Source organism: Spermophilus citellus, assembly GCF_964194105.1.
Source record: "Spermophilus citellus genome assembly, chromosome: 4".
NCBI lineage: Eukaryota > Metazoa > Chordata > Mammalia > Rodentia > Sciuridae > Spermophilus > Spermophilus citellus.
The window spans coordinates 162,351,965-162,379,552 of NC_138185.1; the positions used below are offsets into that span (position 1 = coordinate 162,351,965).

Consider the following 27,588-nt stretch of genomic DNA (forward strand, 5'->3'; position numbering starts at 1 on the left):
CACTGAAGTTAGGATCAAAAGCCCCAGGTTTAGATCTAACTGTATCTCCTCTGTTACGTGAACATTTAATTTTTCTGACCCTTGTCTCTCTAACCATAAAATGTGCGTGCACGTGGCTCAGGGGCTGGGACGAGGAGGGCATGAGCAGTCTCAAGGCCTTTGGGGCAGTTATAATATATAATATTTTAAGCTGAAATGTTTGTGGTCTTGGTGGCCCATCTTTTAAAATCTAGCAGGCAGCTTAAAATGGGGCTCTGGAAATCAGGAGCTAAGCAAAAATACAATGAATGAGCAGCAAAGTTCACTTTGAGTTTGTTAAATAACAAGGATAGTACAATATACAAAATTGGCAACACAGTTTTCCACAAAGTATTAACTATTTTCCATGTTTGTTTTCTTTCATGTACTTTTTCATTTCTTTCCATTTCTCTCTCCCAATCTTCCCATTTTTTCCTTAGGCTTGTATAGTTTTTCAGTTTTCCCCCTGATTAGTATTTCTTTCCCCCTTTTCACCCTCCTCTTATTCATTTTTCCCCATTCATACACTCTTACCCTTAACACTACTTTATTTCCCGCAAAAGCCAAATCTTAATATTTTTTCCATTAAATTTAGTCTATGTGTAGACTAAAAATGAGTCTGTAATTCCAATTTCTATTTTAACTAGAAGCCAGAATAATAATTTCTCCCCAAAATAGTAAATTTCTGGTAGTATTACGCTCATCTGATTGGCATTCAATGCTAGTTAGGGACAATGATCTCTCACACCACTCAGCAGTTTGAGAGAATTTTACTTTTTATCTCTGCAGCATGAGATTTTGGGGTAAAATGATACTTCCAATACACCATTTTTATGACATGCCTATGTACCTACATGATAAGGTCCCAAGCTAAACTTGTCTCTCTGGATCTAAATCCATCTCTCTCCTTTCTTGACTTTTAATTTCTAGTTTTTCTAATCTTTATTCTCGTTAGCTTTTCTGATTTCTTTACAGTGAGCCCAAATGATAGGCTTATCTGTGCTTCCATGGTATTTTTCCAAGATGGAAAGAAATGAGACGAAGTATATAGAGAGGAAAAACATTTATGACATATTGAGAGTTCCTTCCCACCCCTATCTCTTTTCTACTTTTCTCTTAAGTATTACAAATCATATTCCTTGGAATCCTAAACAGTCAGGTTCATTCCCTGTTTATGAAGTCTGGGCTAAAAATAAAAAGGGAAGGATGCCCCTAAAAGGAAACAGGTTTGTGGAAATCTAACAGTGAACACCACTGGAAAGAATTAAGGCATTTTTGATGAGGTGAGGTGGTTAGAACATAATTTGAATTTAAGACCCAAATTAAGTTCTTTCTCCTTCTGTGCCTTTTTCTCTCCTGCTTTTGGCCTTTTTCTTTCTCACTTCTTCTCTAATGATCTCTTCCACTTTCCCCCACTTTTTTACCCATTTTCCCTCCACCTCTATCCTCTCATATCAAATCCACTTCTAATTTCCTCAACCCTGTGCCTCACCTGTCTCCCCCTTTCTCAGGGGAATAAATGTGAGGAAAGGAGAGTAAAACAGAAAGAGGCAAAGTTGACCAAAGAAAATGTGTAAGAAAACTAAAGGTAAGTAACTTTTTAAAATTATGAGTTTCTATAGATTCAAATGATAGATATGATGCTTTCAGGAAAAGCTATTAATAAATGGAATCTTTTAATAGTAGTGGTGAAAAAAAGTGAATCTTACAAAAGAGGTAGAATACAATGTTGAGGGGTTTTTAATGGTTTCTGTCTTAGAATCCATCATGGGTCAAAAGGTAATATCAGCCTGAGGAAGAAAAGGGGGAGCTTTGGTGAGACACACTGGAAAATAATTGCCTGCTGCTGCTATAATGATTCTTCTCATTTACACACCTACACTTCTTTGCTTCCTCGTGCTCTTTCCCAATCTTTTTTTAAAAGACTTCTTCATTTAATAGAAATGGGGGGCTGGAGTTGTGGCTCAGTGGTAGAGTGCTTGCCTAGCATGCATGAGGCACTGGGCTCAATCCTCAGCACCACATAAAAATAAAATATTGTGTCCACCTAAAACTAAAAAATAAATATTAAAAAAAAAAGAAATGGAGGGCAAGGTCTCATGAAAATAGAAGGTATACCAGTAGTATAGAGGAAAGGACCAGGGTGAGGAAGGAGTAGAGAGAAAGGGGAAATACTAGAGAATGCTATCGATCAAATAATATTGTTATAAATGGTCATACTTCCAAAAGCGCTATATAGATTCAGTGCAATTCCCATCAAACTTCCAATGAGGTTCTTCATATAGAAAAAGTAGTCATGAAATTCATTTAGGAAATTAAGAGGCCCAGAATAGTCAAAGCAATCCTTAGCAAGAAAAGCAAAGCAGGAGGCATCACAATACCAGACCTTAAATTGTACTAAAGAGCGACAGCAACAATAACAGCATGTTATTGGCACCAAAACAGGCATGAATACCAATGGAACAGAATAGATGACACAGAGACAAACCCACATAAATAGTTATCTCCTACTTAACAAAGGCACCATAAATATACATTAAAGAAAAAATAGCCTATTCAACTAATGGTGCTGGAAAAACTGGGAATCCACATGCAGTAGAATGAAATTTCACCCCTATCTCTTACCCTACACAAAACTCAAAGTGAACCAAAGACCTATGTATTAGACCAGAAATCCTGCACCTGCTAGAAGAAAATGTAGGCCCAACACTCCAACATACTGATTCAGGAACTGACTTCCTTAATAAGACTCCTAAAGTGCAAGAAGTAAAATTTAAAAATCAATAAATTGGATGGCATCAAATTAAAAAGCTTCAGCACAGCAAAGGAAACAATCAAGAGCATGAAGAGAGAGCCCACAAAATGAGAGAAAAATCTTTGCCATCCCCACCTCATATAGGGCATTAATATCCAGAGAATACACAAAAAGCTTAACACAAAAAAAAAAAAAAATCAGTGGGAAAAGAACTCAACAGACACTCCTCAAAAGAAGAACTATGTTTATATAGTTTTTTTATGTGGTGCTGGAGATTGAACCCAGTGCCCCATACATGTTAGCCAAGTACTCTACCACTGGGCCCCAGCCCCAGCCCATCAGAAGAAGAAATATGAACAGTTAACAAATATATGAAAAAATGTTCAACATCTCTAACAATTAGGTAAATGCAAATTAAAACTACACTGAGATTTCATCTAACTCTAGTCAGAATTGCAATTATCGAGAATACAAGTAACAATAAATGTTAGCAAGGATGTAGAAACAACATACATTGTTGGTGGGACTGAAAACTGGTGCAACCACTCTGGAAAACAGTATGGGATTCCTCAGAAGTCTAGAAATGGAACCACTATTTGACCCAGTAATCCCACTCCTCAGTATATATCCAAAAGATTTAAAATCAGAATACTACAGTGATACAGCCACATCAATTTTTACAGCAGCACAATTCACAATAGCTAAACTATGTAGCCAAACTAGGTTCCCTTTAATGGATGAATGAATAAAGAAAATGTGTGTGTGTGTACACACACACACACACACACACACACACACACACACACACACACATATATATATATATATATATATATATATATATATAAAACGGAGTATTACTCAGCCATATTACTCATGACATTTGCCTGTAAATGGATGGCTCTGGAGACTATCATGCTAAGTGAAATAAGCCAATCCCCAAACCATAGGTAGAATGTTTTCTGTGATGTGTGGATGCTAACACACAACAAGGTGGGGAGGGGAAAAATACAAGTTCATTGGATTTGACAAAGGAGAATGAAGGGAAGGGAGGAAGTATAGGAAAAAGAAAGACCATGGAATGAATCTGACATAATGTTACTATGCACATGTATGAATATACCACAGTGAATCTCACTATTGTGTACATCCATAAGAAATCAATTTAAAAAAATAACTGGGTAAATGGCAGAGAGATCAATAAAGAGAAGGGAAGAGGGGTTGGGGGGACTGAAGTGGGTAGGAAAGGTACTGGGGACTGAATTAAAACAAGGTAAATTTCATGCTTTTATAATTATGTCAAAGTGGATTCTACTGTCATGTATAACTAAAAAGAACCAATAAAAAATACATAGTTATATCCTGTGCATGTATGAATATGTAACAATGAATCCTACCATTGTTTATAATTATAATGCACCAGTAAAAAAATAAGGGGACAAAACCCTCTTTCTTTCATACCCAAATTATAAATATATTTATAGAACACCAATAGTGCTGTCATGTACAGTTATGCAGCTTGTATACTGCATCATTTAGGGCACACTGAACTGTAATTTTGTACAATCCATAACCCATACAACTATATGGATTTCCCTAGCCTGCTGCATTTGAAATTTGAAACACCAGCTTTGCATTAAGTTGCTAAAGAACAAAATTTCTCTTAGCCATAGTAAAAAGAACCTAGGAGCAGAGAGAGGAAGCAATGTAATTTTAGAGGCATTGTTTTTCTCTGTCTCCCGTATTATAGCTAATACTCTGTGTGCCTGCATGTGTGCAGGTATGTTTAAGAACTGAGTTCACAGAATTGAAAAGATTGGTGAACCAGGCATGACATTGTAATTATTCAGCTGATGGAATTGAGGAGCACACCCTTCTGCCCCACTTCTGCCATTTTGTTGCCAAAGCAGCTTAGCACTTGAGCACTCTGTTTATTAACAGAGCCAAGATACATACTCTGGAGGGAATGCACCTTAAAGGAGAACAATGTGGCTCAAAACCAAATTTCCATACACAATAATCTCTTGGCTGCAGAGACCTTCTTTAGTCTGTATCTGATTCTTTGTCATCTCTTTTCCTCCTTAACAATGCCCAGCATCCCCCTCCCCACAAAAAAAAAAAAATGCTTTTAATATTCCCTTTGGCTTGTTTTGTGCTGGTAGACAGTGATGGGATAGCACACAGGGTGGTCTCCACATCCACCTAGGGAAAATTCCAAGTCTGGCCATATCTCAGCATAGTTTAAAATTTAAAAAGAGAAATCTTCAAAATATAATTCAATATTTTACAATAATTTCTTTCTTTGATATATTCTCTAACAATGAAATTTCAAATATTAGGATCTCATTGAGAGAAACTCACAAGTAAAAAAATGAAAAAAAATTATATAAATACTTAAATTTTGACTTCTGGAATTTAAAAAGTGACTCATAAATACTTAAACTGAATTACTAATACACGGAAAAAGATAGATTTTTTTTTTAAAGAAAGAGAGAGAGAGACAGAGACAGAGAGAGAGAATTTTAATATTTATTTTTTAGTTTTCGGCGGACACAACATCTTTGTTTTGTATGTGGTGCTGAGGATCGAACCTGGGACACACGCATGCAAGGCGAGTGCGCTACCGCTTGAGCCACATCTCCAGCCCAAAGATAGATTTTTTTAATGTTCAAAAAATTAAGCATTAATTAATTACTAAGAAATACTATATATTTAATAAATAAAAAATGTGAAAATCTGTTATAGCTGAAATAATGTGAAAGTTATTTGAGCTTATTATGATATATGTAAATCTCATGACCAAATTTTAGGATGTAGTTCAGCTTAGATAAAAAATTTATGAAATTGGGGCTGGGGATGTGGCTGGCATGTATGAGGCCCGGGTTCGATCCTTAGCACCACATACAAACAAAGATGTTGTGTCCGCCGAAAAAATAAAAAAAAAATTTACAAATAATTCAGTGACATTTATATAATTTTAAAGAACAAAAAACAATCTCTTGCATGTTCAGATTCCTAAATGGGGATGGCTTCTAAAAAAACAAACATTTTAAGAAATTAAAATCTGAAGAGGTTTTAGATAGTGCTTCAATCTCATATTTTAATATTAGAGTGCCTGCTCAACATTCATGAGCAGCCCTAAAAGTAAATAATTAAAATCTAATATTGCCAGAGGAGCTTTATTTTTATACTATAAATAAAGATGTATTATAAATATAATTTTACTTTTTAAAATGATTTATTTTACTTGTATTAGTTTCGAGTCTTGAAAGTAATAACTTTAAAAATATTCTGCATTTAAAGTATGGAAATTCTGTATTTCATACATTTTGAATTTAAAAAACTGGCTTTTTTTTTTTTTTTTTGGTCAGGTAAATACAAACCACCTAACTAAACAAGCTCATCTCAGGACAAGACCATGCAAGGGGAAAACAAAGAGTGTCTTCTGAGTGGCGGAAATAAAGTCAATACTAACCATTAAGAATTCACATTTATGTCAATCTAATTTCTTAAATCTTAACTATTTTAATTGTGGATGTCTATTTTAATGGAGCTAAACAATTATGAAAAACTATATAATTTTTTATTTATAAACTCAGTTTTCATTTTATAATGCTTTTTTTCTTTGAGGTTGTTAGAAAACTTATTATTTGCTATGGTTTTATTCTTCTTATTTTCAAATAAGAAAATGAGCTGGGCATTGTCTTTGAACATGTGGGCTATGTTCTTTCCATCTTTGTGTTATAGCTGAGATCTTGGAGATAGTATTTACTGAATCATTAGGGTCATTTTCAATTTTAAAAATTAAAAGGAAACTATAGCCAGGCATGTAGCTCAGTGGTAAAGTGTTTGCCTAGGATGTTCCAGGCACTGGATTTGATCTGCAGCATTGAAAATTCAAAAAAGAAAAGAAACTATAGACAGTCCCTGTCCAAAGAATAATTCAAATTTTTAAAAGTCACCTCTTATTTTCTGAAAGCTACACTGGTCATTCTACAACATGCTTTGCATGCACTATCTCAGTCTCCACAGTAATCAAAAAAAAAAAAAAATACTATTATTTTCCCTGTTTTATAGATGGTGAAAATTAAGCTAAGAAGTTATGTGTTCAAGGTCACACAGATAGAAAATGGTAGAGTTAGCATTTAATCCCAAGCAATTGCTAAATTAAAAGCAAATTTACAATTCACATTAGAACTCATTCATATTTTAAATTAGAGAGGAAGGAGGTTAGATTCTTAAAAGACTATAGAAATCTATTTAACTCAAATTTCACACGAATAACACTGCATTTCTACTATGAACTGAGTTGCAAAGCTACTTTCTCTCACCTCATCTCCTCTTTTCTGTCTCACATACAACCCTCTAGAACTTTGCAGTCCAATATGGTAGCCATTAGGCCTATGTGGCTGTTGAGCACTTCAAATGTGGTTAGTGTGACTGAGAAATTGAATTTTAGATTCCTTTTAATTAATTTAAATTTAAATTTGAAAATGAAAGAATTATAGGATACTTTTCAATTAAACACAACTTTATTATTAGTAGGACTACTTTTTTAGAAATTTTGCCATTCTGGGAATGGAACCCACACATTCTAGGTAAGTGCTCAAACACTAAGGCACATCCCCAGCACAGTGGTGCTACATTTCTCATGTTGATGGTTGATAATTTTACACATTGGAATACACATCAAATTTTTGAAATCTTTGTATGAAAAAGAATATAAAATGCCTTATTAATAAGTTATATATTGACTATTTAATTTTTTATATATTAGCTTAAATAAAAATATTTAAATATTAATTTCATGTTTCCTTTTAAAAGTTTAAAAATGTAGCGATTAAATAATTTGTCACAAAATTACACATGTGATTCATGGTATATTTCCATTGAACAGGCACGGCTCAAGAGAAAAATCCTCTACTCATTTTCTTGGCTTACAGCTTAGGGAATTCCTCTTCTTCCTTTTGCTGCTGTGCCAAAGGTGGAAGAAGTGTCTTTCCCATCTCCATAATCAGGAGTGAAAATGCTTTCCAATAAAACAAGAAGACACTACCATTGGGGACATTTTAAAATTAGGAACATACATAAACCAACAGTTTCTAATTTGGAGATAGTAGCTCCCTTGTAGAAAGTTGAGACATTCTTAACATATGACCAAACAATTCTACCTCTAAGTATTTACTCAAGAAAAATAAAAACATTTATAACAAGACTCACACAGAAATGGTCATAGGAGTTTTATAATAGCAAAAAACTGGAAGCAATCCAAATGGCCATCAACAGATTAAGTAATTAAGCAAATTGTGGTATGTTCATACAGTGATACTCCTTAGCCACAGATTGCTAATAAATGCTACAACACATGAGTACATTTTAGAAACATGTTGAGTGAGTGAAAGAAAAGCTAGATACCAAAAGGGTATACTATATGATTTGTATGAAGATTTAAAACAAAAAACTGACTTATAAAGATAAATCAGTGACTGCAGGGGGAGGGAGGTAGAAGGTAATGACTGCTGCTAGGAGCCACAAACAAAATATAAATGGCACCTTTGGTTGTAAAGTGACGCCAACTAGCCACTGAGGTATTATTATGCTAAGATTTACATTCATATGCAAATTGGGCTCCTGCTGTTCACCTTGGCTTGCTACAGGACTCAAGTTACCGGACTGCTGGAGAGTTCCCATTGGTTGGGGAAAGATAGTAGGAGGAAATTCCGGGGAAGGTCCGGGACCCTGGCTCCGGGAGGCGCGCGGTTCCGGCAGACGCCCGCGTGGGAGGACCGGGTTTGGCTTGCCTGCGGCGGCTTTTTCAAAATAAAGTTTTGTTCCTGCTTGACTGGCTCGTGATTCTGTGCCCAGCCAAGACTGCGGCATTTGGCGGCCCGCACGAGGAACGCCTGAAACTTAGAGGTGAGTAAAACTGCTCGCCCCTGAGGGAAGGCGACAGAATGGGTGAACATTTAGAAAAACAATGTGTTCTTGTTTTGATTTATTTTGTTTTTATTTCAAGCTCCCTAGCCCTAGAATTTTCTCAGGCGAACTGGGAAAAATGGTTGGCTCAAGGTTTGAAGTTATTCGGCCCTGAGAAAGAGAAAATTGATACAACCATTGTCTGTTCCGTTTTTGTTTCATTCTGTTTTGGCTTTGTTTTATCCTATCTTATTGGGTTACGTTACCTTTATAGTAGATTAGAATCCAGTAAAAAACAAACCGAAAAACTGCTAAGTAAATTGTTAGAGGTCCAGACTATGGTAGAAAAAACGCTAGGTCAAGCAAAAGAGAAGGTCTCTCAAGCTAGTCAGACAGAGGAAAATTTAAAGAAACCAAGCTTAGAGGAAAAGCAGCCATCAGGTGGAGAATTACAACAGGAGGTTGCTACTAACTCCGTTCTATCACCAGAGGGCGTAACTCAACCAACAGCTCCATCTACCGCTGAGCGGCCCTCAACTCCCGTAGTTGATGGACGGAATTCTGAGGCAGGACCCCAAAGATTAGCATGCCCTGTACTTGAGCAGGCAGGAGGGCAACGAATTCACCGTGCTTTAGATTTCAAAACAATAAAGCAATTAAAGGAGGCTGTAACGACCTATGGGCCGCAAGCTCCCTTCACAATAAGCATGGTCGAATCTGTTACCAACTTGGACATGACACCAGCAGATTGGGCTAACATGTGTCGATCTGTGCTAAACGGAGGACAATATTTATTATGGAAAGTTGCCAATGAGGAATTTTGCATGGAGACAGCTAGGCGAAATGCAGAAGCTGGTTATCCTCAAAGAAATATAGAAATGCTTTTGGGGAAGGGACCTTATGAGGGTCAAAGACAGCAAATTGAATATGACCCTGGCGTATACGCACAGATTGCTGTAGATGCAGTTAGGGCATGGAAAACTTTACAGGGGCATGGAGACTTACAAGGTCAATTATCTAAGGTAATACAAGGAACTAATGAACCTTACGCTGAATTTGTAGATAGACTTATTCAGTCAGCCTCTAGGATATTTGGTAATACAGAACAGGTAATGCCATTTATAAAACAACTGGCTTATGACCAAGCAAATCGTTGCTGCAGAGAGGTCATTAGACCATGGAGACATGAAGATTTAAACACATATATTAAATTATGTAGAGACATTAATGAACAAGGGCAAGTCTTAGCAGCAGTACAACAGGCTTTAGATGCCAGGCCAAAAACATGCTATAATTGTAATCAAACAGGACATTTTAAAAGGAGTTGCCCCATAAGAGGAGGGTTTAACAAAGCGGGGTATCAAAGGAATAGAATACCGGGTATTTGCCCACGATGCCATAGAGGGAAACATTGGGCTAATGAATGCCGTTCTCAAACCACCATAGAGGGTATTCCGTTATCAAAAAACGGACAAAGACCAAGTGTTTACCCACGATATCATGGAGAAAGGTATCAGGCTCCGTTGCCAAAAAACGGACTAGAGGGCCCAATGCCCCGGGGCCCAAAACCACAAATATATGGGGCAATGGAGGAACCCAACAGCACCATCAAGGTAGTGCCCAGGACGCATTATCCATTAAATCCCTCATCAGACAAACTAGAGGGAGCGCAGGGCTGGACATCTGCTCCTCTGCCAGAGCAGTACTAACTCCAGAGATGGGAGTTCAAATCATTCCCACAGGAGTAAAAGGACCTCTTCCCCAGGGAACAGTAGGCTTATTATTGGGACGCAGTTCTTCTACACTAAAAGGACTTACGATAAGTCCTGGGGTAATTGATCCCGATTATGAGGGTGAAATAAAAATTATAGCTAGTTCTCCAAGAGGTATATCAGTAATTTCACCAGGAGATAGAATAGCACAGTTATTAATAATACCCAGCCTGCATGATAAATTTTCCAGTCGTAATGTAGAAAGAGGTTCCAAGGGATTAGGCTCCACAGGTGTAGATTGGGCTATGCTGTCTTTGAATTTAGATTCTCGCCCAATGCTAAAATTAAATATACAAGGACATAACTTTAATGGGCTGCTGGACACAGGAGCTGACCTTAGTGTCATCTCTCGTCAAGAATGGCCAAAACATTGGCCATTACAACAAGCCACTCAAACGCTTCGAGGCCTAGGAGTGGCGACTAATCCCCATAGAAGTGCTATGGTATTAGATTGGAGGGATCCTGAAGGATGTGAAGGAACTATACAGCCCTATGTATTGGATCATCTTCCCGTAAATTTATGGGGACGAGATGTCCTAGATCAATTAGGATTGACATTAACAAATAACATCAATCCTAATGCGCCCACTACTAGGGCTAAACAAGGCTTTAGGAAAGAAAAAAGATTAAGAGAACAAGAACAAGGTATAACAGCACCTATTCAAATAGATCAAGAAATAAATAGACACGAATTGGGTTTTCAGAAAGGGCCACTGAGACAATCAAAATTACTTGGAAATCAGAAAGACCAGTGTGGGTTCCTCAGTGGCCCCTGACTAAAGAAAAGATACAAGTAGCCCATGACTTGGTCAGACAACAATTAGCGGAAGGACATATACAACCTTCCGTATCTCCCCATAATACTCCCATTTTTGTCATTAAAAAGAAATCTGGTAAATGGAGATTATTACAAGATTTAAGAGCCATTAATAATGAGATGGTTATTATGGGACCTGCTCAATCAGGGATTCCTCAATTGTCTGCTTTACCAAAAACCTGGCATGTTTTAGCTATAGATATTAAAGATTGTTTCTTTTCAATTCCAATTCATCCCGAGGATAGTCCACATTTTGCATTTACTATCCCTGCACTGAATCATGAAGGTCCTGATCAGAGATATGAATGGAAAGTACTCCCTCAAGGGATGGCTAACAGCCCAACTATGTGTCAAATTTATGTTAATAAAGCAATCCAGCCACTTAGAAACCAAAATCCTGAACTACAAATATTTCACTATATGGATGATGTGTTATTGGCACATAAAGATAAAAACACATTACTAGAATGTTATGCCACACTTACAAACTTATTGAAAAATTATAATCTAGAGATAGCAATAGATAAAGTACAATTAAATCTTCCAATTAATTATTTAGGAGTTCTATTATCCTCAACCATGGTCCGTCCACCAAAAATTCAAATACGAGTAGATCAACTCAAATCACTTAATGACTTTCAAAAGTTATTGGGAGACATAAATTGGATAAGGCCTTATCTAGGCATACCAACAGGAGAGTTAGGACCTTTATTTGATATTCTAAAAGGTCCATCAGATCCAAATTCACCCCGCATGTTAACGCCTGAAGCAAGAAAAACATTAAAAATCATTGAAACGTATATGGAAAATATGCATTTGGATAGAATTGATATAAGTTTGCCTTTATTATTTATTGTACTACCAACAAAAAATATTCCTACAGGAGTATTTTGGCAGGAAGGTCCATTATTGTGGATACATTTATCTTATTCTCCTAACACTATTCTTACTAGATATCCTGAGGCTGTAGGACAATTAATACTCAAAGGAATAAAAGCAGCTAAGGGAGTATTTGGGATTTCTCCCAATAAAATTATCACTCCATATACTATGGATCAAATTGATGAGTTAGCTAATGAGTTAAATACTTGGGCAATAATCATGTGTAAAACTAGTGTTTCATTTGATAATCACTTACCATCTAATCCTTTGTTGTCTTTTTGGTCTAAGCATCCTGTAGTTTTTCCAAAAATGACAAGAAAAACCCCTATCATAAATGCTCCAAATATATTCACTGATGGGTCAAACAATGGTACAGCAGCAGTAGTTACTCCTGATCAAACTTTTACATTTTTAGTTCCCAAACAATCAGCTCAAAAGGTAGAGCTTAATGCAATATTACAAGCTTTTATGATGTTTAAAGATTCTGTATTTAATTTATTTTCTGATAGTCAGTATGTAGTTAATGCTATAATATCCCTTGAAGATGCTGGTAGGATTTCACCTTCTTCTACTGTTTTCTCTTTGTTTTCTGCTATACAAAGTCTAATCTGGGACCGAAAAGATCCATTCTTTATAGGTCATATCAGGGCACATACAGGATTGCCTGGAGCCCTTAGTATGGGCAATGAACTAGCAGATAAATCTACACATGACATACATATTTTCTCCACAATAGAAGAAGCTATAAATTTTCATAAAAGGTTCCATGTCAATGCTAATACTTTACAAAAACGTTTTAAAATAACTAAAGAACAAGCCAGACATATAATAAAACAATGTCAAAATTGTGTGACATTTTTACCACAAGTTAATCTTGGAGTCAATCCTAGAGGACTGATACCTAACCATATTTGGCAGATGGACGTCACACACTTGCCAGAATTTGGAAAATTAAAATATTTACATGTTACAGTTGATACCTCTTCCGGATTTTTGATGGGCTCCCTTCATGCCGGAGAAAAAACTAAAGATGTTATAGCTCATTGCTTACAAAATTTTGCCACTGTGGGTGTTCCAAAACAGTTAAAAACGGACAACGGTCCTGGTTATACTTCCACCTCTTTTAAACAATTTTGCTCATCATTTGGTATTACTCACATAACAGGAATTCCATACAATCCACAAGGACAAGGCATAGTTGAAAGAGCTCATCAAACTATTAAAATGTACTTATTAAAACAAAAGGAGGGAATTGGAAAGGGGTATATATCCCCCAAAGATAAACTTAAAATAACCCTTTTTACTCTAAACTTTTTAAATTTAGATTCATCGGGACTTAGTGCTGCGGAAAGACACTTGTACCCCAAAAATGTACATAAGCCTAAGGTACTTTGGAAAGATATTCTAACAGGACAATGGAAAGGCCCCGATCCAGTCATAGTATGGAATCGGGGTGCTGTCTGTGTTTTCCCACAGGATGAACAACAACCGATTTGGATTCCAGAGAGATTAACTAAAACAATTTCTACAGAAAAAGAAGATGATTTGACTCAAATTCATAACAGCTGACATCCAGAGCTCCAGCTTGGCTATTCTTACATCTGCGGCAGTGATTAACCAAGGTGTTTTTTTTTTTTTTCAATATCTATTTTATTATTGCATTTTTCCCACACCATAAAGTTCTATTTTATTTTATTTTATTTATTTATTTATTTTTTGAGCTCATACAAACCTAGGTTAATGTTTTTCTGATCAGTTTTATTTTTTGACTGTGTTTTATTTTTTGACTGTGGAGTTTTTAAACATTGCAATGGAGATTTCACCTAGGTATAGTTACAAGGCCTTTATTTACTATTGTCTTATGTGTTGTATGTTGTGTGCACACTTCTGTTTTGTGTTGTATGTCTGTATGTATGTATGTCCATATTTCTTATATGAGGAGCGCTCATAAAAAAATGGATCCAAATTTTTTCTTTATTCACGTGATTTATATGGTTTAATTTAAATTAAGTGAACAGCTGTTAATGATTGTTTTTAAAGATGGTTAACAGATCTGTTTGTTTGCTAATTTAAATTTGGTAAACAGCTGTTAAGGATTGTTTTTAAAGGAGTTTAACAGATCTGTTTGTTTACTTTCACCTTTCCTTTTTATTATATTTAATAATTCTGTTCAGGATAATGTCTCTTTAGCATCATTGCCAGAATTCCCATCTCCATCCCAGTGCCGGTGAAGACTAAGATAAAACCAAACTACAGCTTCTATGATAGCAATCACAGTAAACTGTATAAACTGATGCATCAATGAATATAACTCAACAAGTAATGCTATCAAGGACTTGATTTACTTTGGGAGGAAATGGACACATTGATAGACTCCTCCAATTTGAACTGCTTCCAGAACTTGCCTGGACTATATATCAGTTGCATACATTGTGAAATATCATCTGGTGCACCGAATTGTGGTACTGCTGGCATATCTTTGCTGATGGTGTCACCAGTGATGCAATTTCCTTGCCAGCTCACCCCATGTTTATTGTGGTAATACTGGCATATCTTTGCTGATGGTGTCACCAGTGACGCAATTTTTCCAAGGAGCCATCAATTGGCTTAATGTCGTGGCATTTCTGTATCCTCCTCCCTTCTACTAGTGATGGTCTAAAATTTGGGGGCCAACAGAGGTGAGGCAAAGAACCTCACCCCCCCACTGGCACCAAGGCAAAATTTGGGGGCCAACAGAGGTGAGGCAAGAACCTCACCCCCCCCACTGGTGCATAGGCCTATCCACAAGCATGGCTGAATGCTGGACCGGTAGTCAGTGACGGGTTGATCTGATTACAATGGATTCAACCTAAGACAGGAAGCTGACGCCTAAAGGTCAGTTCTCCCATGACGGGTAAGAACCATATGTTAAATTGGACAACCTACCAGGCACGGTCCATAGCCACATTGCTTGTTGCTTAATTAAACAGAAGGGGGCAGATGCTAGGAGCCACAAACAAAATATAAATGGCACCTTTGGTTGTAAAGTGACGCCAACTAGCCACTGAGGTATTATTATGCTAAGATTTACATTCATATGCAAATTGGGCTCCTGCTGTTCACCTTGGCTTGCTACAGGACTCAAGTTACCGGACTGCTGGAGAGTTCCCATTGGTTGGGGAAAGATAGTAGGAGGAAATTCCGGGGAAGGTCCGGGACCCTGGCTCCGGGAGGCGCGCGGTTCCGGCAGACGCCCGCGTGGGAGGACCGGGTTTGGCTTGCCTGCGGCGGCTTTTTCAAAATAAAGTTTTGTTCCTGCTTGACTGGCTCGTGATTCTGTGCCCAGCCAAGACTGCGGCAGACTGCAAAATATTTTAGGGGAACTTTTTAAGGATATGGAAACATTCTCTTATTTGGTGTAGTGGTTACACTGGTGTATACATTTATTAAACTAAATACTTTAAAATGGGTGATTTTAATTGTATTTAATTTATACCTCAATAAGTCATTTAAAAGATAATACTGTATATTCATAGACTGGACCTTTAAGTTCTATAATTTGGATCATGAAAGTTGCCTGTGATGCTATTAGGAGATAGTATAACCTGTAGGATGTGAAGCCTAGTGGGAAGTAAATTTACTGGAGGAGTACCCTTGAAAGGGACATTGAGACCCTGGTCACTTCTGCCCCTCCCTCTCTCTGTCTTTGCTTCCTGGCCACCAGGAGAGGTGAGCATTCTCCTCTGCCATGTGCTCCCACCAAGATATATTGTCATCACAGTCCAAAGCAACAGGTCCAAGCAAACATGGATTGAAACCTCTGAAACTATAAGCCAAAACCTTTTATTAAATTCACTTTTCTCATGTATTTTGTCATAATAACAGAAAACTGACAAATAGTGTTTATTAGGTTTAAAAAATAACACACAAAACTGCTTGTTCTTAATAATATACTGAAATTTTTTCTTAACATAGGTTTTGTGTTCAAAGAAAATTTGTAAATATCCCATAACTTTCTGCAATATTCATTATTCTTTTTAACAATAAGAAAGTTTCATTACATTCTCCATTTAAATTTACCTAAGCTTTTAAAATCTTGTACTAGTACTCCCTTTTTTTTGAAATTTTTTTAAGTTGTAGATAATGTTTATGTAGTGCTAAGGATCTAACCTAGTGCCCCTCACGTGCTAGGCAAGCACTCTGCCATGGAGCTACAGCTACAGCCCCTAGTACTCCTTTTATACTTATATTTCTCAAATCAACCTATTATAAAAATAATTCATGGAGTAACATTGATTTCTTAGAACAGTACTAACTGTGCTCAATACCTGTGATGCCCAACATAGACAATTATAGCTTTAAAATATGATTCCTAGGACAACACTTACTATAAGGGAAATATATACATTACTTATTCTACTTAAAAACAAAAATTTGAGCAATATTTTGGAAATCTTTAAATAAAATGCAGATTTTTCCATATGAATGTACAAATGAGTGATACATACAAACACCAGCTATTAATGTTGCATGTATCTAGCTATCAAATTAGATAGATTGGTCTGGATAATGTCAGTACTGTAGAAAAATTTAGCTAAAGACTAATAAGCCAATTACATGGCTGTTACATATGAATGAAAAGTGTTAACCTTCCCAGGAAGTAGATCTTCATGATTTAATATGAAATCACTCCTTAAATGTAAAGTCTTGAGTTAGAAGAGCCCTAGGATATAAACAGTCTAAGACATTAGTAGTGCACTCTTCTTTGGTCACCACTACTGATACAGGAGCCTGTGCCACAGAGATGGTGCTTATTTTCCCCACTATTAGAAATGCTGCTGCCAGCACTGCATGGTAGTAGGGATGCAGGGGTGTCCTACATTTTATGGCTGAATAGACAGCATGAGTATACACTGCTGTCAATCAAATCCCAGTGTGGGATTTTAACTTGGAATACATTTCCTAATAGACTTGTAGTGAAGTACTATAGGAGCTATCTTATAGATGAAATACGTTTTTTTTTTAATGTGTGTGTGTGTGTATGCGTGTATGCATGTGTTGAACTGGTATAAGAACGTCACCATTCGCTGGGTACAGTAGCACACACTATAGGCAACATCGTGAGACCCTATCTCAAAAACAAATGAACAACAAGGAATCTAATTATCCTCATTTATTTGGGGGAAGCCTTAGACATAACTTCAAACACATCAAGCAGATTGAGAATTTGGAGTACAGAGTCTCTATGGCTCCCTGAGAGGAAAAGCAACAAAACTTCTAAAAGGGAGATTCATGCCACAGGAATGTATTAAAATTTTCTGAGGACTAAATTTGAAGACATGGGCAACTGAATAGAAGTTTGAACTTATTTGAAATTTTGGCATCTTTTGACAGAGTCCCACATCAAAAATATTTAGCTATGGATGAAAAGTATCCCTGCTATGGGAGTTTGGTATTTTCATAAGAAAGGAATGGGTAAGGATTTTCTGCAAGAACTGAAGCGGGCAAATTAGATGAGGATGGGAGGGTTTGGGAAGAAAGCAGATAATACAACTTTTATTACCCACGAATGTGGGCATAGATAATAGATTGTGATAATGGTTTGGGCATTATTTGATTTTATCTACCCAATTCTAGTGGTCCTTTACTTAGAGAGCAGTAAAAAGCTCTAAAGTCAAAGATAAAAATAATCCTCAGGGTTGGGATGTAGCTCAAATCTAAGGCTATCACTCACCTACCTTAGATTTGTAAAGCCCTGAGTTGGATCCTCACGACCACAAAAGCAAGACAAAACAAACAGCAACAAAACAAAAAATATGTCCACAAATACTTGACATTCCTCACTGCAATAGGGGGAGCCTACTTGCCTTTTCTTGACTGTGGACTAGATTCAGTGATTTGCTTCTAACCAATAAAGTGGCAGTGGTGTGTGTGTAACTTTGGAGACTAAATCGTAAACACACACACACACAACAACAACAAAATAACAACCCTATGGCTTCTGTCTGGATCACTCTTGGATCCTTTGCTCTGGGGGAAGCCAGCTGTCATATCCTACAGAGAGGGTCAAATGATAGGAATTGTAGCCCTAAGCTAACTGCCATGTGAGTGAGCCTCCCTAGAAGCTGACCCTTCAGTCCCAAGTCATGATGAAACTGCAGATGACTGCAGTTTCAGCTGACATCCCGACTGTAACCTCAGTAGAAACCCCAAGGCAGAGCCACCTAATTAAATTGCTTCTGGTTTCCTGACACACAGAAATGAAGAGCTTACATTTGTGTGTGTGTATATATACACACATATAATATATATTATATATGCTATATATTTATATACTATAATATTATTTATTAGATATTATATTATTTATATATCATATATATAATTTTGTAACAAAACCTCATTTATCCCTAATTCTAATATTAAAAGAGCTTGTCCTTCAGGATAAATTTTATATGAGAATTTCCAAATGTTTTATTAAATGATGCTAACTGAGGGGCTGGGGATGTGGCTCAAGCGGTAGCGCGCTCGCCTGGCATGCCTGCGGCCCAGGTTCGATCCTCAGCACCACATACCAACAAAAATGTTGTGTCCGCCGAGAACTAAGAAATAAATATTAAAAAATTAAAAAAAAATGATGCTAACTGAAATTTTGGATGCCCTTTAATCCACTGCATTTCTTCATTATAGCAAATTCACATATTTTACTAAGGTCCTAGGTATGTTCATCTCCCATATTCATTCTAAATTTAAAAGGAAAAACATTGGTTCATTTTTATTCCTGGCACCAAGTCGTTCTCAGCTCATCAGTGCTCTGAACTGAGATTACAAGGCTTGAGAGACTTGTTTGTTATTCTGCCTTCTTGCAATTACCTGAAATGTAACCCAGAGGCCCTGAGGCCTGAAGGCTTTTAATAAGTACTTGGTTAATCAGACCCTGGAACAAGCTACATGTTGTTTACATTTACTTGATTTAGAACAGTTTATATTTCCAAATATGGTTTGAAACATTCTTCTAAAAATTACTCTGGAAAAAAAGAACAAGAAACCAGTATCCTTTTCCCTCAATGGCTCTAAAGTGATCTACTTTGCGTTCCAAATCTCTCACTCCACCAATATAATTTTAAAAACCTGGTTGGGGGCCAAGGTCTATCTTTTCCAATTCTATTGGAATCTACCACATGGGAAGGCTAGGACTTTTCTGTAAGAGACTTGCAAGGTCTTATATATCTGCTTCTACCGACAGTTCTTAGAAGTTCCTAGTTAGAAGTACTTCCTATACCTAATCTGTAATCTGAAATTCCCATCCTGTGGTTGACATCCCCCAGTCTCATGACACAGGTGTGTATGCTCCAAATGGACACGGCCATTAAAGGTTTTCACATAAGGCTTTTGTAATCTCTTAAGTGTCAGAAACTTGAATAAGTTCAGAAGTAAAAGTTAAGTGCAAGTAATTAGTCATATCTATTTTGTCTTTTGAGGGGACATTTTTAAACATTTTTTAAGTTATAGATGGATACAATACCTTTATTTAGTATTTTTTATGTGGTGCTGAGGGTCAAACTCAGTGTCTTATATGTGCTAGGCAAGCTCTCTACCACTGAGCCACAACCCCAGCCCTTCAGGAGACATTTTGCTTTCTAATTCTCAGCAGTATCAATTAGATGAGGAATTGTCATAGTAGCTGGGATGACCCATGAACCATAGGAAAAAATTTGTAAAGGACAATACTTTTCTGTTTGCATTGGCCAATGTTTCTTCCATCTCCCTCCTGTCACATGGAAGCAAGGTACAGTCTACATTCATATCACCCTGAATGCACCCAAACTTGTTTGACCTCAGAAGATAAGAAGGTCTACATCTGGTTAGTATTCGATGGTAGAAAGGGGCCAGGGGACAACAACAATAATCCTTATGTTGAACATTTTCTTAAAATGAGGTAGTCATAGGTCAAATATTTGACAAAACTGAAGCTTATCTTTGACCTTTCATTATTCCTATTCTACATACTTACGTTCCATTTCACTCACTCATTCAACAAATATTTGATTACCATCTACATATCAGGTACTATCCTAGATGCTGAGGAATCTAAAAATAAATAGTTTTGAATAAAATAGACAAAGTTTGGGGCTGGTGTTGTGGCTCAGTGGTAGAGTGCTCACCTAGCATGCATGGGGCACTGGGTTTGATCCTCAGCACCACATAAAAATAAAAATAGTGTCCACCTAAAACTGAAAAATAAATTTAAAAAATAGACAAATTTCATGACTTTATGGAGCTTGCGTTCTAGTTTGGGGAGATAAATAATAAACAATAGTACTCAGATGGTGAATAAGAACAATTAAAAATAAAGTTGGATAGGGGTGTAAGGGAGTGCTGGATGTGGGTGTGGGAGATGTTGCTGTTTATCTAGAGCAGGACAGGCCTCATTGATAATATTTGAAATGAGACCTAATGGAAGAGAAGGAGTAGCCATTTGGAGACCAGACATTTCAAATATAAGAAACAGCAAATTCAAAGGCTTTGAGGCAGAAGCTACTGGAACATAAGAGGAACAAAAAAAAATGGCTGTATGTTTGATGTGAAATAAGAAAAGAGTAGTAAGAGCTGAGGTTGGGGAGATCACTGGGGCTGCTATGTTGAACTGGAAAGGAAGTTATTGCAGTAATCCAGCCAAAAGATGATTATGGCTTGGAGTAGAGTGGTAGCACTGGTGTTAGGGAGAAGTGGTTGAAATCTGGATATATTTTGAGGGTAGACATGACAGATTTCCTGATGAATTTGCGCAGTGTGAAAGAATGCCTGATCATTTGGAAATGGGACAAAAACCTATAGTTCTAACAGTTAAATTTGCAGTGCTTATTAGAAATTTGAATGGAGACTTTGAGCTGACAATTGAATACATGATTCTGGAGTTTGGGACAGAAGTTCAGACTAGAGATAAATTTGGAGTTAACAGTGTATACATGGAATTTGATGCTATGAGACAAGGTGAAATCACTAAGAGAGTAAGTGATAAATAACAATGATAGGGCTGGGAATATAGCTTAAAGGTAGAGCATGTGCCCAGCATGTGCAAGGGCGTAGGGTCAATCCCCAGCACCACACACAGACGGAAACACACAAAAGAATAAAATAGCATGATAAAAATGGTTAATGCACATTCTGCTGGGCTTTGTTCTAATCACTTCATTTTATTTATTTTTTTCTTGTGGTACTGGGGATTAAACCCAGGGGGACTCTGTCACTGAGCTATATCCCCAGTCCCTTTTTATTTTGAGACAGGGTCTCACTAAGTTGCCAAGGGTCTTTCAAAGTTGCTGAAGTTGGCCTTGAACTTGCAATACTGCCTCCGATTCCCCGGTTGCTGGGATGACAGGCATGCACCACCACATCCAGCTCCTTTCAATCATTTTCACATATAAATTCACTTTTATAATAGAATAGTACTTTTATTATTTTCATTTTACAAGTGAGGAAACTGAATCTCTGAGAAATTTTGTGACTTTATTCTGATTAGATAGCTAGCAAGTGGGATTCAAACCCAGGCAGCCAGTAGTAAATTATTTAATGGTACAGCTCTGGGACACCTCAAATTTTCAGCATTCAAGGAGATGAAGAACAACTAGCATAGGAGACTGAGAAGGAAATTCTAGTGAGGTAGGAGAAACACGAGTCTTTTCAGAGTGTTTTCAGAAAAGAAAATGGAAAAAATCAACTGTATCAGATACTGCTGACAGTTCACGTCAAATTAAACTTTGCATTTACCAAAGTAGCTAAAATCCGTGATCTTTTTTGTTGTTTGTTTTATGCAGTGCTGGGGATGGAAAACCTAGGGCTTCATACAAATAGAAAAAGTTCTTTTTCACACCCCCCAGCCCAACAAAGCTGATTTTTGTTTGTTTTAAGATGAGGGTCTCACTATGTTGCCCAAGCTGATCTTGAACTTCTGGAATCAAGTAAACCTCTTGTCTCAGCTTCCAGTATAGCTGGAATTACAGGTACATATCACTGCGCTTACCACAAAAGCTGTTTTGAAGAATTAGCAGAGTTAAATTTCAATCACGGGCTTGGGGATGTGGCTCAAGCGGTAGCACACTCGCCTAGCATGCGTGCAGCCTGGGTTCCATCCTCAGCACCACATACAAAGATGTTGTGTCTGCCGATAACTAAAAAATAAATATTAAAAAATTCTCTCTCTCACTCTCTCTCTCTCACTCTCTCTTTAAAAAAAAAATTCAATCATAGTGGGTTCAGGAAGGAACAGAAGGCATTACAGTCCATTCTTTGGCAGTCAGGCCAGATACCCTCAGACTCATTTATAAATTTTCACCTATGAATATGAATTAAAGCAGCAGTGAGACTTTTTTCCCATACAAATAAAATTGAAATTTGATTGGGAGCTTGGTGAGAGAAAAATACAAGCAATTTTTCAGTCCTTTCCAGAAATGAATTTTAATTTCTTCTTTTTTTGACATTTAGTCTTGATCTTTTCTTCATTTGAAAATTTTCAGAGTTCCAAATTTACCTACCTCTTCTCTCCCAGATAAAAATTCTTATGAATGATGTTTTATATATCTAAATATTCCCAGTCTGAAAAAGGACCTCTCAGAAACATACAAATAACTTTTGTGATAAGTGAATGACATCCTAAGTATTAAATATACTGCCCCGAGGTAATTATTGACTTTTATTTTTATTTATTTATTTATCTTGGTGCTGGGGATTGAACCTAGCCTTGTGCATGTGAGGCAAGCACTCTACCAACTGAGCTATATCCCCAGGCTGACTTCTATTTTTTCATTAGAAGTCCAAATATCTTTTCTATATGTACTTGTCATTCAAATTTAGATTTTTTTTTTTTTTTGTAGTGGGAATTGAATGCACTGTCTTGTGCCTGCTAGGCAAGCACTCTATCATTGAGCTATATCTTAGTGTGCCATTCAAATTTAGAAAAAGGTTTGTCTTTATTTAAAATTTAATTTTTTAAAAAAATTTAAATTGACCAATAAATTCTACTCTCAGAGATTTTCAAGTATACTGTACAATAGTCACCATGTTGTGTCTTTAGTTTATTCCTTCTTTACTACTTTAATTTATTCTTACTATTTAACTGAAATTTTCTATCCTTTGACCAACACCTTCCCAACTTGCCCTGCCCCATGTCTATTTTTTTTTAAAGCCCTGTATTAAAGTTTTGGTTTTCTTCTTACCCTAGGTCTTTCACTGCGGTTTATTCTTTGTTTCTAACTACCCCCTCCCAATTAGCTAGGAAAGTTCCTCTTGATATAAGACCTTATCTTTCTTTGAAGCCACAAAGCACCTGATTTTCATTTGTCATACTTTCCCTTGTATTTTATTTGTCTTGTCCTTTGTCATGTGTTTCAATTCCTACAGCATAATAGCACAAAGAAGCACTCAGTATAGCTGGATGTAGTGGCTCATACCTGTACTCCCTGTGACTCAGGAGGTTGAGACAGGAGGATAGCAAGTTTAACGCCAGCCTCAACAATTTATCAAGACCCTCAGCAACTTAGCAAGATCCCATCTCAAAAAATAAAAAGAACTGGGTTTCTAACTCACTGGTTGAATTCCCCTGGGTTCAATTCCTAGTAACAAAAAACCAGCATATTTTTTACTAATGAGTGAACATGTGTTAAAGTCAATTCAGTTGAATAATACCTGTACTAAATTATATTAATGCTAACTGTAGACAGTGGTACTTTCCACTGTAATATTATATTCCATGTAATATTAACTATGTAATGTTCTTAGCTTAGGGATGTAATATTTTTAGCTAGTCTATTAAAAGATTAGATTCTATTATAAAATATCAAACTAACAATACTAACTAAATCCAATCAAATTAGAAAAGCTTATGATTTTCTTTTTGTAATTTTTTGTTACAAAATATCTATTTGTTTCATAACTTCTCTTATATCTGAAGCAGTGAATACTCTGCCTTTAATTCATATTATCCCTGATCATCTGGTTCATACAATTATAAGTGATTTGGCTATGAATTCATTTATGATAACCTGGCTTTTACTAGCACAAAGAAGATATATAATAACTTAAAGATTTCATCCATAATGGTGAATGGTAGAATTTGAAAACTGAGATTTCAGACCTGATACAAACGACTGAAATGAAATCTTAATATGTTCCCCAAAATTTTTAATGAAATAAAACAGCATGACATTTTACTACATAAATATCTAATAAGGGATATTGGCAGATGACAGGTAAGCAATTGCCCAGAAGGAAGAAAGTGTTTTGTTTTGTTTTGTTTTTTATACTAAGGTTATTCTCCTCCATTCACTTGATTTTACAGTTCAGATTTCATTACTCACCCATAATACTTAGTTATAAACTTGCTAGGGTGACTCAGCAGGTCAATTGCTTTGTGACAAGGATAAACAACTCTTCAGACAGAAGGTTTCAAAATAACTGATTACCCATTTCATTCTATTTGTGGATGACTATTATATTCTCTTAACCTCTTATGCTATTCATGTTATAGTTCAAATACAAAGGATGCCAGAATCTTAAAACCAGAAACAAAATAAAAACTATCTTATGTCACAGATGAGAAAATTGAGGCCCAAGAAGATTGTCACACATCCAAATCACAGAACTATTTAGCAACAAAGCTGAAACTGCAATCCAATCAGCTTGCCTCCAATTTCTATACCTTCTACTCTTCAGCTTCATTTTTTTTCCATACAAGACCAGTTTGATTTGGGTATTCTGGCATGGCTTTTCACCAAAGAGTAGATTTTTCATTCATCTTTTAAAATGAAAATATCTTTAGGAGGTAAAATAATATTTTATGGCACTCTATAAAGGAATTTCCATAATTTGAGATTAGTAGCTGCTCTGCTATTTCACACTAATAAGTGATCGTCGTTTTTTTTAGATTGAGATCCTATAACTTGGGAATTTAAGTGACTGGGTTAGCAAGAGTAGATACCTGGGGTTCATTTGAATGGAGGTGATTTGGGAAAAGCCCTGGACCAGGATATTGGAAGGTATAATGAAAAGATATTATATTATTTAAAGAGATCATTTTTACAACAGTTAGATTAGTTATCCATAACTAACAGGAAGTGATTCTGATCCCCAGGAGACCTTTGGCAATGTCTGGAAACATCTTTGATTGTTATAATGGGAAAGGATATACAACTGGCATCTAGAGGTCAGAATGCTGCTAATCATTCTACAATACACAGGACAACTCCCACAAGATGAATAATCCAGCCTAAATATAGAGCCAAGGTTGAGAATCTGTAAATCAGAGGGAGAAAAATTCATTGAGGAACTGGAGGAAGATTCTTGGCTTGTTATTTTATGTATTTTTAATACACTTTAAGTATTTAGGACACTATAATTCCAGCAGCTTGGGAGGCTGAGGCAGGAGGATCAGGAGTTCAAAGCCAGCCTCAGCAGCTTAGTGAGGCCCTACGTAACTCAGCGAGACTCTCTCTGAAAAAAGCAAACAAACAAACCAAAAAAGGCAAAAGCAAATAAATTACATAAACTAATCTTTATTGTTGTTTTTCCTACTCAAATGTGGCTAACAGTTTCTAAGAATTCTGGAGACCATTTACCTGTAGTTCTCAAATTCTCATGGCAACTTTGTGGAGGAATATAGATCAAGAAGACAGTTCAGTTGAATAAATTTGGAGCTGGTTGTCCATTTGTACTCAAAAGTCTATGGAGGAATATTTGATGGCAAGAGGATTAAGGTCTCTAGTGGCATTGCAGCAGAATTCTGTCCTTGGCTTTGTATTATTTGACATTTATAAACAACTTGAAAAAAGACTTGGATAGATTGCTGTTTAGATTTGAATACAATGATCCAGGAAAGGTAGGACTACAAAAGATCTTGACTACTTGGAATGATAGTTTGCTAAAGTCAGAGCATCACAGTTCACTAGAACACTGACAACCCACAGGTGTCCATAGGAGAGTTAAGGGCAAGAATGTGTGTGGGAAGAACCTGGGGGACATTGGAAATGACAATAAAGAAAACGGTAAGAAGAAATGAGCAAAGACAATAACTGAATATCAGAAGACTTTGAGTGAGGATAATCTACATGTGACCCTTTAGGAATGTGGAATTAATCTGAATAGGCAGATTTGGGCTTAATAGAAGTTTGATTAGCAAATATTAGAACTGTTCAAAGTCGGATAAGAAGCTTTGTAGAGTTCTTGCTTACTATCAAAACACCCTTTATGATATTAGAAGAGCTAAAGCAAGCCGGAGGCTTTCAGAAGTGATGAGGCAAGCTGGCCAAGGCTGGAATGTGCCTATGGTCTCAGTTACTAGGGAGACAGAGTGGGAGGATCGCTTGAACCCAGGAGTTTGAGACCAACCTGGGCACACAGTGAGCCCTCATCTCAACAACAAAATCAGTGCTAAAGCAAATATTCTGGAACAGTATTTCTCCCTAGACCCCATTTCAGTCCTTTCTGAATTCCGTTCTCCCCGCCCCGACTCGCTTTCACAGTACCTTCCCGAGTCCCGCCCTATTCAGAGGGCGGCCTGGGCACGCTCTGGCCTAAGTAACTAAATCCACTCCAGAGAGTTTTTGTGAAACAGCTGTGGCCCTTGGCATCTTTCCTTTCTGGTTTGCAGAACTCTGTCCCAGCTAAATAGCTTTTCGTAGTCGTATGTGGAAGCAGGGAATTCTTCCGTGGGACATTACACACATCCAGGTGTTTGTGTCTTGTTTTTTTTTTTTTTTTTTTTTTTTTTAAGCAAGTGTTAAGATTTTACGACGTGCCTGACAGGACGTGAGAAGCCGGCTCAAGGGGAATCGGATTTTTCTTGGGAGATGACAGTCATCCAGGGACAGAGGGCCACAGCGCCACAGGGCTGTAGAGCGTTAGCCGCTCCCGACTCTGGCTCAGAGATATATCAGGTCCTCACAAAACCCACCCGAGGGTTTAACCCGAAGCTGCCTCCCAATTCCTGAGAGCGCGACACGGTTCGCATTTTATAGTTAGAGGCGCGCGAGTGCGCGCGACCGACCGCACAGAGCTACAGAGCAGACCAATGAGTGGGCACTCTCTTCGCGCCGGCTCGGGATTGGGCGAACCGCGCCAGCCTCTCAGCCTGACAGTGGGCGGGGCGCGCCGGGGAGGGACTGGGATAGGCGCGTCCGCTGCGCCAGAGTCCCGGGGGCGCGTGCGCGGTCTCGCGGCGGCCGCGGGGGCCGGTCTCGCGCGGTCTCGAGTTGGAGTTGCTGGCGGCGACGGCCCCGACGGAGGAGGCTGGCGGTGGGGAGGGGGTGGAGACTAAAGATCCTGAGGTGGGGAATCGAGAGTTTCTGGATTCTTTATCCGGTATTTTGAGGGCCACCGGAGGGCTGTGGCTTTTGCAGTGCTAAGGAGCAGCTGGGGCGCGAAGGTTGGCGGCGCCGTGGCGCGGAGGTAAGAGG

At 37.4% G+C, this 27,588-nt stretch overlaps 2 protein-coding genes across 10 annotated transcripts in view; both read left to right on the forward strand.

Moving 5' to 3' along the window:
• Window positions 1–7,582, forward strand: part of GARIN2 (golgi associated RAB2 interactor family member 2) — a 53,748-nt gene extending 46,166 nt beyond the window's left edge. For 4 of the 7 annotated variants that reach the window (XM_081289908.1, XM_081289913.1, XM_081289911.1 and 1 more), the window contains one exon: window positions 459–1,514. In XM_081289908.1, coding sequence (XP_081146034.1) covers window positions 459–592 — 134 coding nt within the window. In that variant the 3' untranslated portion in view covers window positions 593–1,514. The other 3 variants (XM_081289909.1, XM_081289910.1, XR_014021445.1) reach the window with 2 other exon arrangements.
• Window positions 7,583–27,344: 19,762 nt separating this feature from the next.
• PALS1 (protein associated with LIN7 1, MAGUK p55 family member) overlaps window positions 27,345–27,588 on the forward strand; it is a 96,634-nt gene continuing 96,390 nt past the window's right edge. Inside the window, exon 1 of one of the 3 annotated variants that reach the window (XM_081291017.1) lies at window positions 27,345–27,580. The gene's annotated coding sequence lies outside the window, so the exon portion shown is untranslated. The remainder of the gene's footprint in view (window positions 27,581–27,588) is intronic. The other 2 variants (XR_014021593.1, XR_014021594.1) reach the window with 2 other exon arrangements.